The sequence below is a fragment of the Globicephala melas genome, chromosome 7 (assembly GCF_963455315.2).
Source record: "Globicephala melas chromosome 7, mGloMel1.2, whole genome shotgun sequence".
NCBI lineage: Eukaryota > Metazoa > Chordata > Mammalia > Artiodactyla > Delphinidae > Globicephala > Globicephala melas.
The window spans coordinates 77477373-77492849 of NC_083320.1; the positions used below are offsets into that span (position 1 = coordinate 77477373).

General features: G+C 35.1%; 1 protein-coding gene across 8 annotated transcripts in view; it reads left to right on the plus strand.

The window, feature by feature from the left end:
* Positions 1-14173, plus strand: part of PRPF40A (pre-mRNA processing factor 40 homolog A) — a 54726-nt gene extending 40553 nt beyond the window's left edge. For 4 of the 8 annotated variants that reach the window (XM_030852769.3, XM_030852771.3, XM_030852775.3 and 1 more), the window contains 13 exons: positions 13-121; positions 983-1133; positions 2110-2243; positions 6853-6967; positions 7124-7227; positions 7360-7476; positions 7803-7940; positions 8152-8247; positions 10583-10669; positions 10756-10852; positions 10936-10997; positions 11641-11772; positions 13140-14173. In XM_030852769.3, the coding sequence (XP_030708629.1) occupies positions 13-121; positions 983-1133; positions 2110-2243; positions 6853-6967; positions 7124-7227; positions 7360-7476; positions 7803-7940; positions 8152-8247; positions 10583-10669; positions 10756-10852; positions 10936-10997; positions 11641-11772; positions 13140-13232 (1435 nt within the window). In that variant the 3' untranslated portion in view covers positions 13233-14173. The remainder of the gene's footprint in view (positions 1-12; positions 122-982; positions 1134-2109; positions 2244-6852; positions 6968-7123; positions 7228-7359; positions 7477-7802; positions 7941-8151; positions 8248-10582; positions 10670-10755; positions 10853-10935; positions 10998-11640; positions 11773-13139) is intronic. The other 4 variants (XM_030852770.3, XM_030852773.3, XM_030852776.3 and 1 more) reach the window with 1 other exon arrangement.
* The last annotated feature ends 1304 nt before the right edge of the window (positions 14174-15477 follow it).

Here is a 15477-nt window from a genome sequence, read left to right on the forward strand (position 1 = left end):
TTTAACAAACAGAAAAGCAGAGCAAATGTTTGGAGAGATGGAAGTCTGGAATGCAATATCAGAACGTGATCGTCTTGAAATCTATGAAGATGTTTTATTCTTTCTTTCAAAAAAAGAAAAGGTATTATTCACTCTTACTGGTGTTTATTGATAAAACAAGATTTTCTTCATCCTGTTTAGGAGTTACTTTATAACATGTTCATTTTTGTTGGTTTATTTAGTTTATATGGTGCAACAGATCTATTTATTAGAAGTTACATTTAAAAATAGCTCCTATAATAATAAGTACTGATGTGAACATAGTAGGTAGAGATTTGTGCAGCTGATACTTAGGTTGTCATTAATTGGCTGTCTTATGCCCACTTTGAAAAATACTTATTTTTAGCTTGTTGGTTTGAAAAAATGCTCAGTGTTTTTGCTTATAAGGCATTTATTTATGATTATTTTACAAGAACAGCAGTAATGTGTAATTATTACCATTAAAATGTATTTGTAGGATAGTGTTTTAAAACACTAAAATACTATGCTACAAATACATTTACTTTTGCTCATTTCTGTTTTGTTATGCACTAAGTTGTATGCTGTCCAATCTTCCAAGAGACTTACAGAAATGTAAGTAGTATTGACAAAAATTTGAACATAGCTGAAAGTGGTTGAACACATTATCATTTACCTGTTGTGTGATTTGTAACTTTCGTTTGGACAGTGTCTACAATGCATAGTTGTGGGAGGAGAGATTTTGCAAGGGGGTGAGGGAGGTGGGATTCCAGCTTTAGACGAGAGGTTAAAAAAAAATTTTGAAGGTAAGAGCCAAGCAGTTAGGCAAGAGCACTGGAAAGGTAAAGAGTGTTGATATTTAAAGTAAATGGGTAACATTTGAAATTTGGACATCAGTTAGAATGTGAAGAAACCTTCACTAATTACAGTTTATATGTCATACTTTATTTGAAATTCAAAACATATATTCATATTTTTGATTTAGGAACAAGCAAAGCAGTTGCGAAAGAGAAATTGGGAAGCCTTAAAAAACATACTTGACAACATGGCTAACGTGACATACTCTACTACTTGGTCTGAAGCCCAGCAGTATCTGATGGATAATCCAACTTTTGCAGAAGATGAAGAATTACAGAGTAAGAATGATGACTAAGTGGAAGGAACAGTTTTTTAAAAGTTGTCTAGCAGCGAAGAATGGTCACTTTTTTTATGCAATCACTAACTGAATTTTACATAATTGTTTGTCCATCCCTGAAAAGCTGTTTTGTTTGTTTCCAAATAGGATATTTCTTTCTAATTGAGTTTTGTGATTCAGGACAAAATATTTCCCCCAAAATCTGAAGTTAGCTTTATCAGGTATTCTTCAAATGTTTATTAGGTAAAGCCTGAAATTGTCCCTTGCCATTTATATGTGACTTAGTGGGAACCAAATTAATAACCACATTTTACTCATGCTGTCCTCTCGAGGTAATGACTTTAGAGATTTGCTTGCAAAAGGCAAAAAATGGATTAGCATTACTTTACAGTAAGCTTCCCCAAGTTCTGTCTTTTTCTGATCTACCTAGTTGCTTTTTAAATTACAGCTTTCTTGATTATCCTTTTGAATACCATACTTCAGTAAGTTTGAGGGAGGGCCTAGAATTCTGTACTTTGAAAAACTCCTTGGGTAATTCTGATATTGCTGACAAATTTATCACAGCAGTTTTATTTTCGTTTTATTACTTGTGTCATATGTGTTTTCTATGTTTCATCCTCGGATTCGGGGGCTATGATTTAATGAGGTCTTTTTGAAATTTTTCATATGGGAATTCCCTGGCGGTCCAGTGGTTAGGACTCCGCACTTCCACTGCAGGGGGCGCAACAGGTTTGATCCCTGGATCGGGGAACTGAGATCCCACAAGCCGCACACCGTGGCCCAAAAAAAAAAAAAAGTTATAAATAAATTTTCCTTGAACACTTCCTATTTAGATAATTAGAAGTCATATTTGAGTTTAAATATAAATATTTTGGTAAAACGAATTTGAACTTTGTAGGGAGTTAATGCAAATAAGTAAACTGCTTTCTTTACTGATATTTGACGTTTTAATTTTTTTTAACTGAAAAAAATTCTAGACATGGATAAAGAAGATGCGTTAATTTGCTTTGAAGAACACATTCGGGCTTTAGAAAAGGAAGAAGAAGAAGAAAAACAGAAGAGTTTGCTTCGGGAAAGGCGACGACAGCGTAAAAACAGAGAATCTTTTCAGGTAATTTTAAAAGCTCTGTTTTCTAGCTTAATTGTATAATATGGTTAAAGACCTGTAATAGTGATGTAAACAATTTTGAGAATCTTGATCTCAGATCATTAACTTGGGCTTTTGCAGAGGATCCATACAAATTTAACTCTTAATTTCTATATTTAGTTATGAATCCACTTAAGGACAGTAGCTATTTCAGGCTAGGGGAACATGGAAGGCTATAGCAGATTTGGTATTTAAAGTGAGCACTGATAGATAAGGTTTCACTTGGGAAAGAGGAATAGATATCATGAGGGGGGACTGAAAATAAAATGTGTGATGAGTTATTAGTACTAATTGATTTTTAGGTTCTAGAGAATGGTTTTGAGGATGGGCCATAATTTTTAAACACTATACAGAGGAGCTAAAATTACATGTTCTTTATATAGGCCAGTGGCTTATTTTGACCTCCAAGTATCACTTTTAGTCTCTCAGTAATGGAGCCTATCACAGAGCAATGAATTTTTGCATTTTATATTTCACCAAATTTCCATTTCAATAATAATTATAATAGCAGTTAGCATTATTGCTTATTGCTGTGCATTTAAAATTTATAACCTCTTTTTATGATAGCCTTATTTTATGATAGTAGGTACTATTTTTGTTATGTCCATTTATATAGGTAAGGAAATGGGCTTAGAGAGATGAAGTGACTTGCCCAAATTCAGCTACTGAGTAGTGGAGCCAGACTTTGAATCTATGCTGTGTTTTAATCACTGGGTCTCTTTCATTAAACACTGTATTAGGGTAAGTGCTAAATTACAGTGACTTAAATAAGAGGTTTTATTTCTTGAAAGAACAGTTGTTTTGGTTTAGGGTAGAGCACATTGTCATCTCCTAAGGCAGTGGTTCTCAAAACTTAGCATGTATCAGAATCACTTAGAGGGCTTTTAGAAAACTCACCATGGTGCCAAAGATCATTAATCATCTTAAATGCCATAGCCAATAGCATTATTGCAGTCTTCATTCCATAAAAACGTAACATTTACTACTCTCTGTGGTTTCCTCTTAGTGGTTTCCCAAAGGATCATTCGGAGTATTGTTAAAACCAGGGACTGTTGAGCCTCACCCCCAGAATTTGATTCAGTAGGTCTCTTTTAAGTTTTGAATATACGTTTTAAAGGAGGTATAGTAGCAGAGGAAAATTACTGAGCTGAATATCTGAAGCAAAACATGCTAATACCAGTTATATCAATAGTAATCAGAAACGATGCCAGACACATAAAAGCCATATTTTAGGCTTAGCAAAAGATGCTTGTGGCCTTTATATTAGGATTTCTGACCCACGTTCTCCAGTTTCAGTATTGACATTGTACTTTCTCTTATATTTTCTGTGACCCAGATTTCCTTATTTTTGTTATATTTTACCTTATAGTTCTCCTTATTTTAAACCATTGCAAAAGCTTCATAAGAGATATTAAAGCTAAGTGGTTGCAGAAGAGTATAATCAACCTCGTGAAAATCTGTTCTCCCCTTCCTAGGCACATGGCTCCTTAGTTAAAATCTAAGTTTTATAGCCTCGTTTATAGCTACTTGTGGTAACGTGACTGAATTTTCAGCTGAATGTGAAGGAGACGAGTAGAACTCCAGCATCATTTTTTAATTAATTAATTTTTTAAATTTTTTGGCTGCATTGGGTCTTTGTTGCTGTGCGCAGGCTTTCTCTAGTTGCGACAAGTGGGGGCTACTCTTCGTTGCGGTGCACGGGCTTCTTATTGCGGTGGCTTCTCTTATCGCGGAGCACGGGCTCTAGGCGCGTGGGCTTCAGTAGTTGTGGCACGTGGGCTCAGTAGTTGTGGTGCACGGGCTTAGTTGCTCCGCGGCATGTGGAGTCTTCCCAGACCAGGGCTTGAACCCGTGTACCCTGCATTGGCAGGCGGATTCTTAACCACTGGACCACCAGGGATGTCCCACAGCATTGGTTTTTAAAAGAACTACCATTTCAACTTCTTCCAAGCTGAAATGTGGTCATGGGGATAACATACCCTAATCATGCAGAGAAAGCTAATGGCCTCGGGCAGTTCTCTAAGTATGGGCCAGCATGTCACTGTCTCTTGGAAACTTATTAGAAAGGCAAACTCTTAGAACCCCACTGAGACCTAATGAATCAAATTGGGACGGGGAGGGGGACTACAATCTGTGGTTTTGTTTTTACCATTTCTTCACATGATTCATTGAGATACCACCTAAGGTAATTTACCAAAAGTGGCAAATGTTGAGATTCTTTATGAAATAAGACTGAAAGAACTATAGTTAGATGTGACATTTAAGGTCAGTGACTGTCGACATCTAGGGGAAGTTAAAGAGTTGCGAAATAGTTTAAAGGTAAATAGAGGCAAAATCAGACCTTTCTCTGATGTTTTGATAAGACAGTTCAAGAGTACTTTCAGGGTTAAGAGTGTGGCTTTTCTTTGGTAAGAGAGAACCAGTCAAGAGGGAGAGAATGGGGCTTCCCTGGTGGCGCAGTGGTTGAGAGTCCGCCTGCAGATGCAGGGGACACGGGATCGTGCCCCAGTCCAGGAAGATCCCACATGCTGTGGAGCGGCTGGGCCTGTGAGCCATGGCCGCTGAGCCTGCACGTCCGGAGCCTGTGCTCCGCAACGGGAGAGGCCACAACAGTGAGAGGCCCGCGTACTGCAAAAAAAAAAAAAAAAAAAGGGAGAGGATGAAGAAAGAATTGAAGGATAGGGGTATTCTGTTATTAAATAAAATCTTTGAAGGTTTATTCAAGCATATGTGAGTAGTTACATTATGAACCTTATATGAGGAGACAAAAAGAAGGAAGATGAGGGAAAAGACATATTATTGAGTTGGCCTGAGGCAGTGAGTGGTGTTCAACTAGTGCTTTTGTTGATGGTCATGATTTGGGGAGAAGTTGCTACTAGCATCTAGTTGGGTAGAGACCAGAGGTATTGTTGAACATCATCCAATGTACAGGACCAACCCCCCCCCCCAAAACAAAACAAAAAAGTTTACGAGCTCCAAGATGTCATTAGTGCCAACGTTGGGAGCCTTCTCCTCTAAGGGAAGGAGAAATAACCAGCCTCAGCCATCTTTGAAGCAACTTGGCTTCCATCTTCTCCTCCCCTTCCCAAGGTGGGGTTAGTAAATAAAAGAGAGAAAGAGCCATACAGTTTTAGCATAATGGTTTTCAAACCTGAATTCACATAAAACTTACCTGGTGAGTTTTAAGAAATAAATTACAAATATCTTTATTTTAATTCATATTTTCTTTAAAAAAATCTCAGGTGATTTCTAATTTTCATTCAAGTTAGGAGATTCACTACTGAAATGGATTCAGTGTCGAAATTCTATGACTTTATCAGCAACCTAGAAGTGAAACAAATACTAGCAAAGCAGGTATGATGAAGTAGATTTTAAGATCCTAGAGAGCATCATTGAAGATGGTTTCTAGGCTGTTTTAGGGACTCAAAAGGGAGTAGGTGAAGAACCTTGGTTATCACACAGCAGGGGTGGGTTGAGCTCCCATTATGTTGAAGGGTAAGGACGAAAGGATAGAAATTAAGTTTGAGGAATAAATTTTGGAAATAGAGACTGAATTGACATGCTTATTCCTATTTGGAGAGAAGTGGTATTATACATGTCTGGTGTCATTCAGGACAGTGCTACCCAATAAAAATTTGTATGCCACATACATGATTTTAATTTCTTACTAATTTTAGTAACCTTTTATTTCACCCAATATATCTAAAATATTGTCTTTTAACATGCAACCAATATATTTTTATTTATTTATTTTGGTAATAAACCTTCAAAATCATTGTGTGTTATATACTGCTGGCGTTGAACAGTGCAGGTATAAGAATTTTAGGAGTAGAATTTGGCCCCTAATTTAGGGACATTTATAGAATTAAAACTCCCTAAGGATTTCAGGATATAGGAAATGTGGAAATTGCTGAGTACTAAAGTCCCACTATGTTGCCCTGAAAGTTGGCAAATAGTAAAAAAAAAAAAATGGATAAAGTGAGCATATAAAAATTTAAGTTGTAACAGTAATATGGAAGAAAGGAAATAGGTTTTAAAATCAGACATGGGGGTTGAGTCCTAGTTCCCCACACTATATGTATGTTGCTTTAGTAAAATTGTATATCTTCCTCTTAGAAAAGAAAATTAAATTAAAAAATCCTCAGAACACATTAGGCGTTATGTTTAAAAACAAAAAGTATATTTTGCAGTAAATGTGCATGCACATTCTTTAGCCTCATCATTTGAGATAACATCCAGTGTTTTGACTTTATTTGTATATGTTATTTGCAAACTGGAAATGATGATCTATCTTAAGGGACAGTAAACTGAAGCCTGGAAAGGTAATGTAGCTTTTCAACAGTCCTTTTCTCTGAAGTCCAAAATAGTTTTTTGCCTAAAAGCTGATTTTACTTTCATCAAAGAGCAAATATGCTTTGCACCTAAACATATTTGTGATAACATTGGCAGAAGAGTTTTAAATATAGCTGTTTTTAACATGTATCTTCGTTCATGTTATACCAATATTTCTAAAGTCCTTAAAGATGGCTTTTCAATATATAATGGGTTCGTTGTTGTTCTCCCCTTCCCCCAGATATTTTTAGATGAACTGCATGAACATGGACAACTGCATTCTATGTCATCTTGGATGGAATTGTATCCAACAATTAGTTCTGACATTAGATTCACTAATATGCTTGGTCAGCCGGGTGAGATTCTTCTCTTTCCTAATTTGTAGTTATGATAGTTGGAATGGGCCAGAGGGAAACATGGTTGTGTTGGGGCATGGGGGGTGCTTTCTTTTGTTTTATAAACAAAAAAGTAATTGCAGCTCTTTGATTAGAGCTAGCTTTTGACTTCTTTAGTTTTTTCATTAGGATCAACTGCACTTGACCTTTTCAAGTTTTATGTTGAGGATCTTAAAGCACGTTATCATGATGAGAAGAAGATAATAAAAGACATTCTAAAGGTAAATAGTATATACTTGGTATTATTAACTAGTATACTTGCTGTTAACTGTTAATCCGTGCCATATATTTTAAAGTGATACTGTGTTCCTTTGATTAGTGTTATTAATATTAACAAGATTTCTGTTTTTTAGGATAAAGGATTTGTAGTTGAAGTAAATACTACTTTTGAAGACTTTGTGGCAATAATCAGTTCGACTAAAAGATCAACCACATTAGATGCAGGAAATATTAAGTTGGCTTTCAATAGTGTAAGTTATCATCTTTACTGTTATGAACAACTAGATTAGTAGTATAGTTTTTAATACATTTGGCCAAAAATACTTAAGTTGTATGTAAGCTACTGAAATAAGGGAATAGGAATAGTATTTTACAGAGTAGTGGACACTTTTCCAGGGTGAGGTAACAGAATATAATGTACTTAGATGATGGCTGATGGTAAGCTTCCTTTCCTAAAAATAATTGGCTCTCTAACTTATAGATGATAGGAGAATACTTAAATAAATTATAATGAATTATTTCAGTTAACACAGATTATATTATACTATTATAACTGATTAAATATGTTTTCTAAAAGTTACTAGAAAAGGCAGAAGCCCGTGAACGCGAAAGAGAAAAAGAGGAGGCTCGGAAGATGAAACGAAAAGAATCTGCATTTAAGAGTATGTTGAAACAAGCTACTCCTCCAATAGAATTGGATGCTGTCTGGGAAGATGTATGTATACTTGTAAATTTTTTCCTTTACAACCGAAGATAAAAATGTTTTAATTCTTTCTCATAGCCACAGAGATAACTAGAGGAAAGGAAATAAACACTTTGAGGGGGCTGGGCTGTCACAGTTTTCACTTGCTGCTATGATTCCTTTTAGTCATATTGGTATACTCTTCTCAGTATTCATATATTGATTCCATATCTGAATTTTTCAGATCCGGGAGAGATTTGTAAAAGAGCCAGCATTTGAGGATATAACTCTAGAGTCTGAAAGAAAACGAATATTTAAAGATTTTATGCATGTGCTTGAGGTAATTTTAGTTTTATCGTAAGTGGCTGAAATATTACAAAATACATTAAAATTTTTTAAAAATTGAAGAATTTAGAATGATCAAAGTACGTTTTTTAAATTATACTTTTAAGTAATTTTATACAAATGTACTTACTACCTGGGATGATTAGGGAATGGTTTATTCTATAGAAATTACTTTTAATTGAAACAAACTAAGCTTGCATGGGAATTTAAAGATCTGTTTAGTGGACACTTTTCATATTTGTTTCATACTTATACAGTGTTACAGAAATTCATCAATTTAGCAGTCAAATGGGGTGACTTAGTAAACCTAAAAAGAAATCAGAATCTTGTAAAACAGATAGAAAACAGCTTTTAAGCACATTTCAGATATTATACTACATTAGATGTGTTGGAAGCGCAGAGATGTTCTGAAAAATAATGGAATAAGGTAGTAAGTTTTTGTTAAAATAATAAGTAATGATAAAATTGCAGTTATTCCACTAGCTGAATTAAGGGTATTTTGATGAAGATTTCAGATGGGCACTTGGAGATAGTAAATATGCTAAATTGACCAATAATTTTTGAATAGTAGTATTTGCTGCCTATATGGGCCAGGCACTGTTCTAATTGTTTTACAGATATTTCATATATGAGCTTAATCCTCATAACAACCCTATGAAGTTACAGATGAGCAAAATTGAGGCAAAGAGAAAAAGTAATTTGCATGGAAGGGATTCCAACATAGGCTTTTGATTCCAGGGCCAGTGCTTTTAACAAATAAGCTGTGCTATCAGTTATAGACAAACCAATACGTTACAGCAAGCCAACGTTAGCACATACTTAATATTATAGTGCTGCCGATGGTCATTGGGCATAGCAGGTCACTTAATTGACTGTTGCATTGCATTTATTGTTCTTGATGAATATCATTGTTGACAACAGTTTGCTCTGTTAACATGTCGCACATGTACCATATATTGTTTCCCAGCTGCCTCTAGATTTAGTGCTGTTGACCTATAGATCTTTTCTACTCAAAGTGTGTTTCAGACCAGCAGCATCTGTTTTACCTGGAAACTTGTTAGAAATACAGAACCTCAGGCCCCATCGGCAGAAATCCTGTATCAGAATTACCATTTTAACAAGATTCTCGAGCACTAGAATGTACATTTAATTTTGTTAAGCTCTGCTCTAGGTAGTGTCTTAACATTTTCCCCCAATTCAGGAATCTCCAACAAGATTCTTTCATGATCTGTGCTGGGGGGTATTAGTGGTGAGGTCATAAATGGAGCAAAATGATGGCAGCATAGGGAAAAGCTGAACATATCAGAATAGGACTTGGACCCCAATAATGTGGGCCTTGAAGTAGAAAAGGAAGAAGAGTTAACATTCAGTGACATAAAGAAAGAATGAGGACTGCCCTCGTGGTCCTTTGGTTAAGGCTCTGCACTTCCACTGCAGGGGGCGCCAGTTTGATCCTTGGTCAGGGAACAATTAATCAGTCAATCGAGAGAGAGAGAGAGAGAGAGAGAGAGAGAGAGAGAAACAGAGAGAGAGAGAAACAGAGAGAGAGAGAAACAGAGAGAGACAGAGACAGAGAGAGACAGAGACAGAGAGAGACAGAGACAGAGAGAGACAGAGACAGAATCCCTGAACCAGATTTTCTGTTTCCACTTACTCGTAAACTGAAGCAGAATTTATTTTCAAAGGCTTAGATATGTTTGGGGGCAAGGAGTTTTTACTGCAGCGTTTTTCCTTCCCTACTAGCCTCATAATTATTTTAGTGACAGAGTTAATCCACAGAGACAACATTTCCTTTTCTGATTTCATGTGTAGTTAGATTGCCTTTGGATATCTTAAGCTTGGCTAGGAAGGGAATGCTCCTTGGGTGAAAAGAGCTGATTTTGCATTTAATTTCTGAGACCAACCTCCTTTATGGATGATTCTGAGGTAGTTCTTTATTTCAGTGCTGAGCCACGTTCATCAGAAAAGCCACGTATGAATAACATTTTGTTGTTTTTGAAAGTAGTGTAACTATTCTGCAGATTATACCTTTATGGAGGGTATCAATTGTCCCTACTGTACCCACACCATTCTCATTGCTAAAAAAAAGTATTTTATTAATACTTTTGAACGTTGTGTTTAGATGTCCAAATGAGTGGGTACAGGATAGTTAAAATGTTCTGTTCCTTGTTAAGTAACTCTTTGCACCATTTCAAGGGGGGAGTACATCCTAAATACGCAAAATGAATGCAGTTTTACTCTAAGAACCTATTTGTAAAGCTTTTAAAAATTCTCCATGATGTACTGTCTAAAGTGTGAACTTCTGAAATTTTTTTCTTTTGCCCCTGTAGCATGAATGTCAACATCATCATTCAAAGAATAAGAAACACTCTAAGAAATCTAAAAAACATCACAGGAAACGCTCCCGCTCTCGATCAGTAAGGAAGTTTATTAAAAATGGCACCATAAGTGTATTGAAATATTTGTTAGCAGCATTATGAATGAAATTATTTGTATTGTGTAGGGATCAGATTCAGATGATGATGACAGCCATTCAAAGAAAAAAAGACAGCGATCAGAGTCTCGTTCTGCTTCAGAACATTCTTCTAGTGCTGAATCTGGTAAACATATCTTTTAACTTGATTAAAATCATTGACACTTGGATGTCCTCAAATCCTGACACTTTTCTTTTTGTGCTGCTTAGAGAGAAGTTATAAGAAATCAAAAAAACATAAGAAGAAAAGCAAGAAGAGAAGACATAAATCTGTAAGCAAACTCTTAATTTTTACACTGTACCTAGGCTTTTGCCCTTCACTTTCTCAGTGGCAGTAGAAATTTCTGTCTAGTCCGATGCAGTCAACAGAGTTTAGGTATGTACCTAAACTCAAGAGTTTCATAGTTGTTGTTCACCTTAATCTTTCATTAAAATCTTTTGGTGAACTTTGAAAAAAAATAACACAGTGTTAAGACTTCCACTCTGGTTTTTTATAGTAATCTTACAGAAAGACCCAAGGGTGTGTGATTGTATATATATATATATTGAGCTGTTGTTGAGAACCACAAGTTTAAATGTTTAAACTTTTTCCTTTACCTTCAGCTCTTAATCTTAGGTACACATCAAGATACACCTAATCTTAGTGATGAAGGCACACTTAATTTAGTGACGCTCTTTTAGTGGTATTTTACCCTATCAGAATGTCATCTTTCCCATAGGAAAGACCAACTTCATCTCATGAATTTTGGGAATGTTTTAAATTCCTTGAGGTTATCGATTCAGATTCCACCACTCTAGGAACACATACATACTCTGTTATATGTGGGTGTTCTTAAATATTACCTATATAGGGACTTTTTTCTAATGGAATGGTTTCTTTATCAAAATGCTGACATTGTTTTTTTATTTACACAGGACTCTCCAGAGTCAGATGCTGAACGGGAGAAGGATAAAAAAGAAAAAGACCGGGAAAGCGAAAAAGACAGAACTAGACAAAGATCAGAGTCAAAACACAAATCACCTAAGAAAAAGACTGGAAAGGATTCTGTAAGTATTTAGAATTCTTTCATCTCTGCATTTTCATAGTACAAAAATGTCAGCTACTTTTCACACACAGTTTTCTAACGTATATGATCATGAATGACCCAAGTTAAGCATCCTAAATTTTATATTCCTTAAAAAAATAACATAGCATTCTCTAACAGTTGTTTAACCCACTAAGAAAGGATATACTCTTCTGCTTTGTACATTCTCACAAAGAAATACCAATGGACATTGTCTACCTAATTTTAGAATATAAACTTTAAGAGATTCAAATCAGGTTTTCCCTCCACCATATCCACAGTTGTCATTGTTACTAAATCCAGTTTCAAAAGGTAGCTTTCCAGCAGCTTTTAATCATTGGGAGGGAAGAGTTGAGGGCAAGTAGATAGGAGGATACAATAAGCCAGATCTAATGTTTTATTATCAAATTACATAATTAGTTTTCAGTTTCCCCTGTATGTGTGTTTGTGTATGTATGCCAGAGCACAGTAACACAAGCCTTCTTCACCTTGCCGTTCATTCCACAAATGCTGTGGGCTTAGCAAGTATAATGCCTGTGAGTTACCAATTGAGAGTTTAAATTGTGTAGTTAAGCCCTGGTCTCCCTCTGGATATTCTCATTCAGTGGGAATAGGGTGGAGGGTTTTTTTTGTTCTTGTTTTGTTTTTAAAGCTGCACTGGTGAGTCTGATGCACATCCTTGGTGAGGAATGATGATTTCCTCTATACTTACTTAGCAACTTAACAGTTTCTTCTTCACAGTAGGTTAAATGAAATCCTTGAAGGGGGAAGGAAGATAGGTGAAAAATCTACTTTTGAAAAGTTGCTTCTCACAGTTGTTTTGGTTTTTTTGTCTGTTTTAAATTTTTTCCAGCCAAACTATTGTCCTCATAAATCTGGAATGTTTCTTTATCTGGGCGCAATAGTATGCTTAAAGCTTGATACTTTTATGTAATATAAAACACGTATAGGACAACCTAGAATCGGAAAAAATAGCAAGGAATATAATACTTAGGAAATGAACACCCAGCTTCCATTAAATGGAAACAAGGTGTTTCATATTCAGTTGTATTAAGAGGAAGAAAAACTGGTACTTACTATTCCCCCGATCTACATATTAATGTAAACTGAAAGTAAACACCATATAAAAGTCTTATTCTAAGTTAAGTGTCTCCCCTAATGTAACCAAGGAGTACTTAGTTAACAACCCATTGGTAGGCTTTTAGGAAAGAGATCAGTCTTCATACCCTATGATGCATTTGTTTTTGTGGAAAAGAATCCACGTAGATGTGGATTCTTTTTTCAAAGGTTCATTACTACTTAACCTTTTGAGTCCTGACACAAATATAATTGTATTCGTTGTCTTTTCAGGGTAATTGGGATACTTCTGGCAGTGAACTGAGTGAAGGGGAATTGGAAAAGCGTAGAAGGACCCTTTTGGAGCAACTGGATGATGATCAATAAATTATACCAAATATGTTTACAGTATGATTTAAAGTCTAATTCAGACCAGGGATTCTATTTTAAGTTCAACTGAAATAACACTGGGTTTTAATTATATCACAGAAAAAAAAGTGCATTTAAGTATTGTTATTGTGGACTTTATAAAAAGCAAAGGAAATTGAAAATAACTTTTGATTCTGTATCAAGAATCATATTTTCATACAGTCATAACTGTCTTTCTGTGACCCTTTCATAGGGCACTGCAGAATGGATTAAAGGTGGCAATTTACTGATAACTGCAGGTGTCTCTACTTTGTTCTAAAGTCTAAGTCATGAGGTGATTTGATTTACTTTATAGAAGTTGGATTTTGAAGATATAATGAAAATTTTTTAATATCTAGTAGTACAAAAAAAGCACCAGCAACTGATAAAACTGCTTTTTTGTGCACTATCCAACTGGTTGAAGCCGATATGATCTTTTAAGGTGAACTCAGACATAGGTGTTCTTAATGGAAACCTGGTAGACCCTTAACTATAGTGGTGCTATTGAGCACTACTATAATAAAGCCACCATTATTTTTTATGAAACATCTAAATACATTTTAAAAAGGCTATTGTGAGGGCATTATTTTGAGGTGATGTTTAAAAAGTTAACATCAAATCAAATTGTAAATTAGCTTAAATATATTGCCTTAAGGACCTACTAAAGAATGTGCCACCAAACTTTAAGTGATGGTTGCAATATCCTTGTCTAAAACAAATCAATGTTGACTTAAACGATTTCTTTAACAGTTGTCTTTTTTTTTTTTTTAAATCCGATCTTTCTCTTGCTTTTTTTCATTGAGGAAGTCTTTTACCTTCCCTCCTCACTGAGAAGTACTGACTTCGTGGTACACATTCTGAAGCATTTCTGATTTGAATATTTTTGTACATTTTTATCAATTATTAAATCTTCTCTTCTAGTGTGTACTAGTATTTATTTCTACTTAAACTGCTCAGCTGTAAAAAATTGTATGATCCTTTAAGGGTTAAGATACTAAAATCCCTGAAATTTTGCTTTAGCTAACCCACACAGCTAAGTTACTTTCCTTTTTTAATATTTAAGAATATTATAAATCAGTGCATTTGAGACCCCTGTATTTGTTTTTGATCTGTGAATTTCCTACAGAATACTCTAAAAAAGGCAATGGTTTGAAGTTTAGAATACTCTTTACATGCTAACTTTTGAAGGTTGGTAATGTAATTTATACTATTTTCCTTCAGTGCAGGAGATTTTTTTAAGTAAATAAATTATAGCACATAGTCTTTGGTATTATCTTAGGTATTTTTTTATTTTGGACACTTTGGGCAATCCTGTTTCAGGTTGGGATTCAGAAGAACAAAAAGTTTATTTTTCCTTCACCATCCTAATTTAAAAGTGGGACTGACCAGGATGACTCTTTTTCCATCCCTGCCCGCTTTGTTTCAATTAATCTAGCATCCACTATTGAAAGGCTCAAGGCAGGTTGGTGGGCGGGGCAGGGAGGGGGCCCTGAACTTTTCTCGCTGCCAGGTCATTTTTCTGTTGTGAAATATGACATGACTTTGTAGAAAGTGAGAGTGACTATCTATCTTTAGAAAATGTGAAGTAACCAATTGCTTGCTTGAGGTTAGTCTCCTATTGTATATTAGAACCAAAACATATAACAACAGCTTTGGCAACAGGCAAGTTGCCTAGACTTAATTTTCAGAGGTCCCTTCGTAATGATAGTTAATATTGCTAATCATGTCAGACACTTGACATGGAAGTCAGAGTAAAATCTGCATATGATATTGGCAGAAATACTAGTGATGTTTCACAAGAGAATGTAGAATCTAAAACTTTTAATTACTTCCATGAATGATGATTTTTTTAAGTACAACTTTAAAGTTTTGATTTTTCTATTTAAATAAAAAGCTATTGATGTGGTTTAGCATGTCCTCAAATTAGATTTCTTATTTCTTATAGAGATACTGTCTTATCACAACCTCAGATCCCTACAAGACAATACAAATTCAAGTTTCCTTATAGTTAATCCATGAAAACTATTTGACCTAAAAGCGAAACTGATAAATTCTAACGCAAAATACAACATCCTTGTTATAAAACATGTAATTGAAGTGACTCTAATTCCTTAGTGATCCCATCAAATGATACTTAGTTGCCAGAAAGATACTATGGCCTGAAGGTACAGGCAATGGGAAGATCGTTTTAAAACAGTTGTGTGTGAATATTTTTAATCCACTT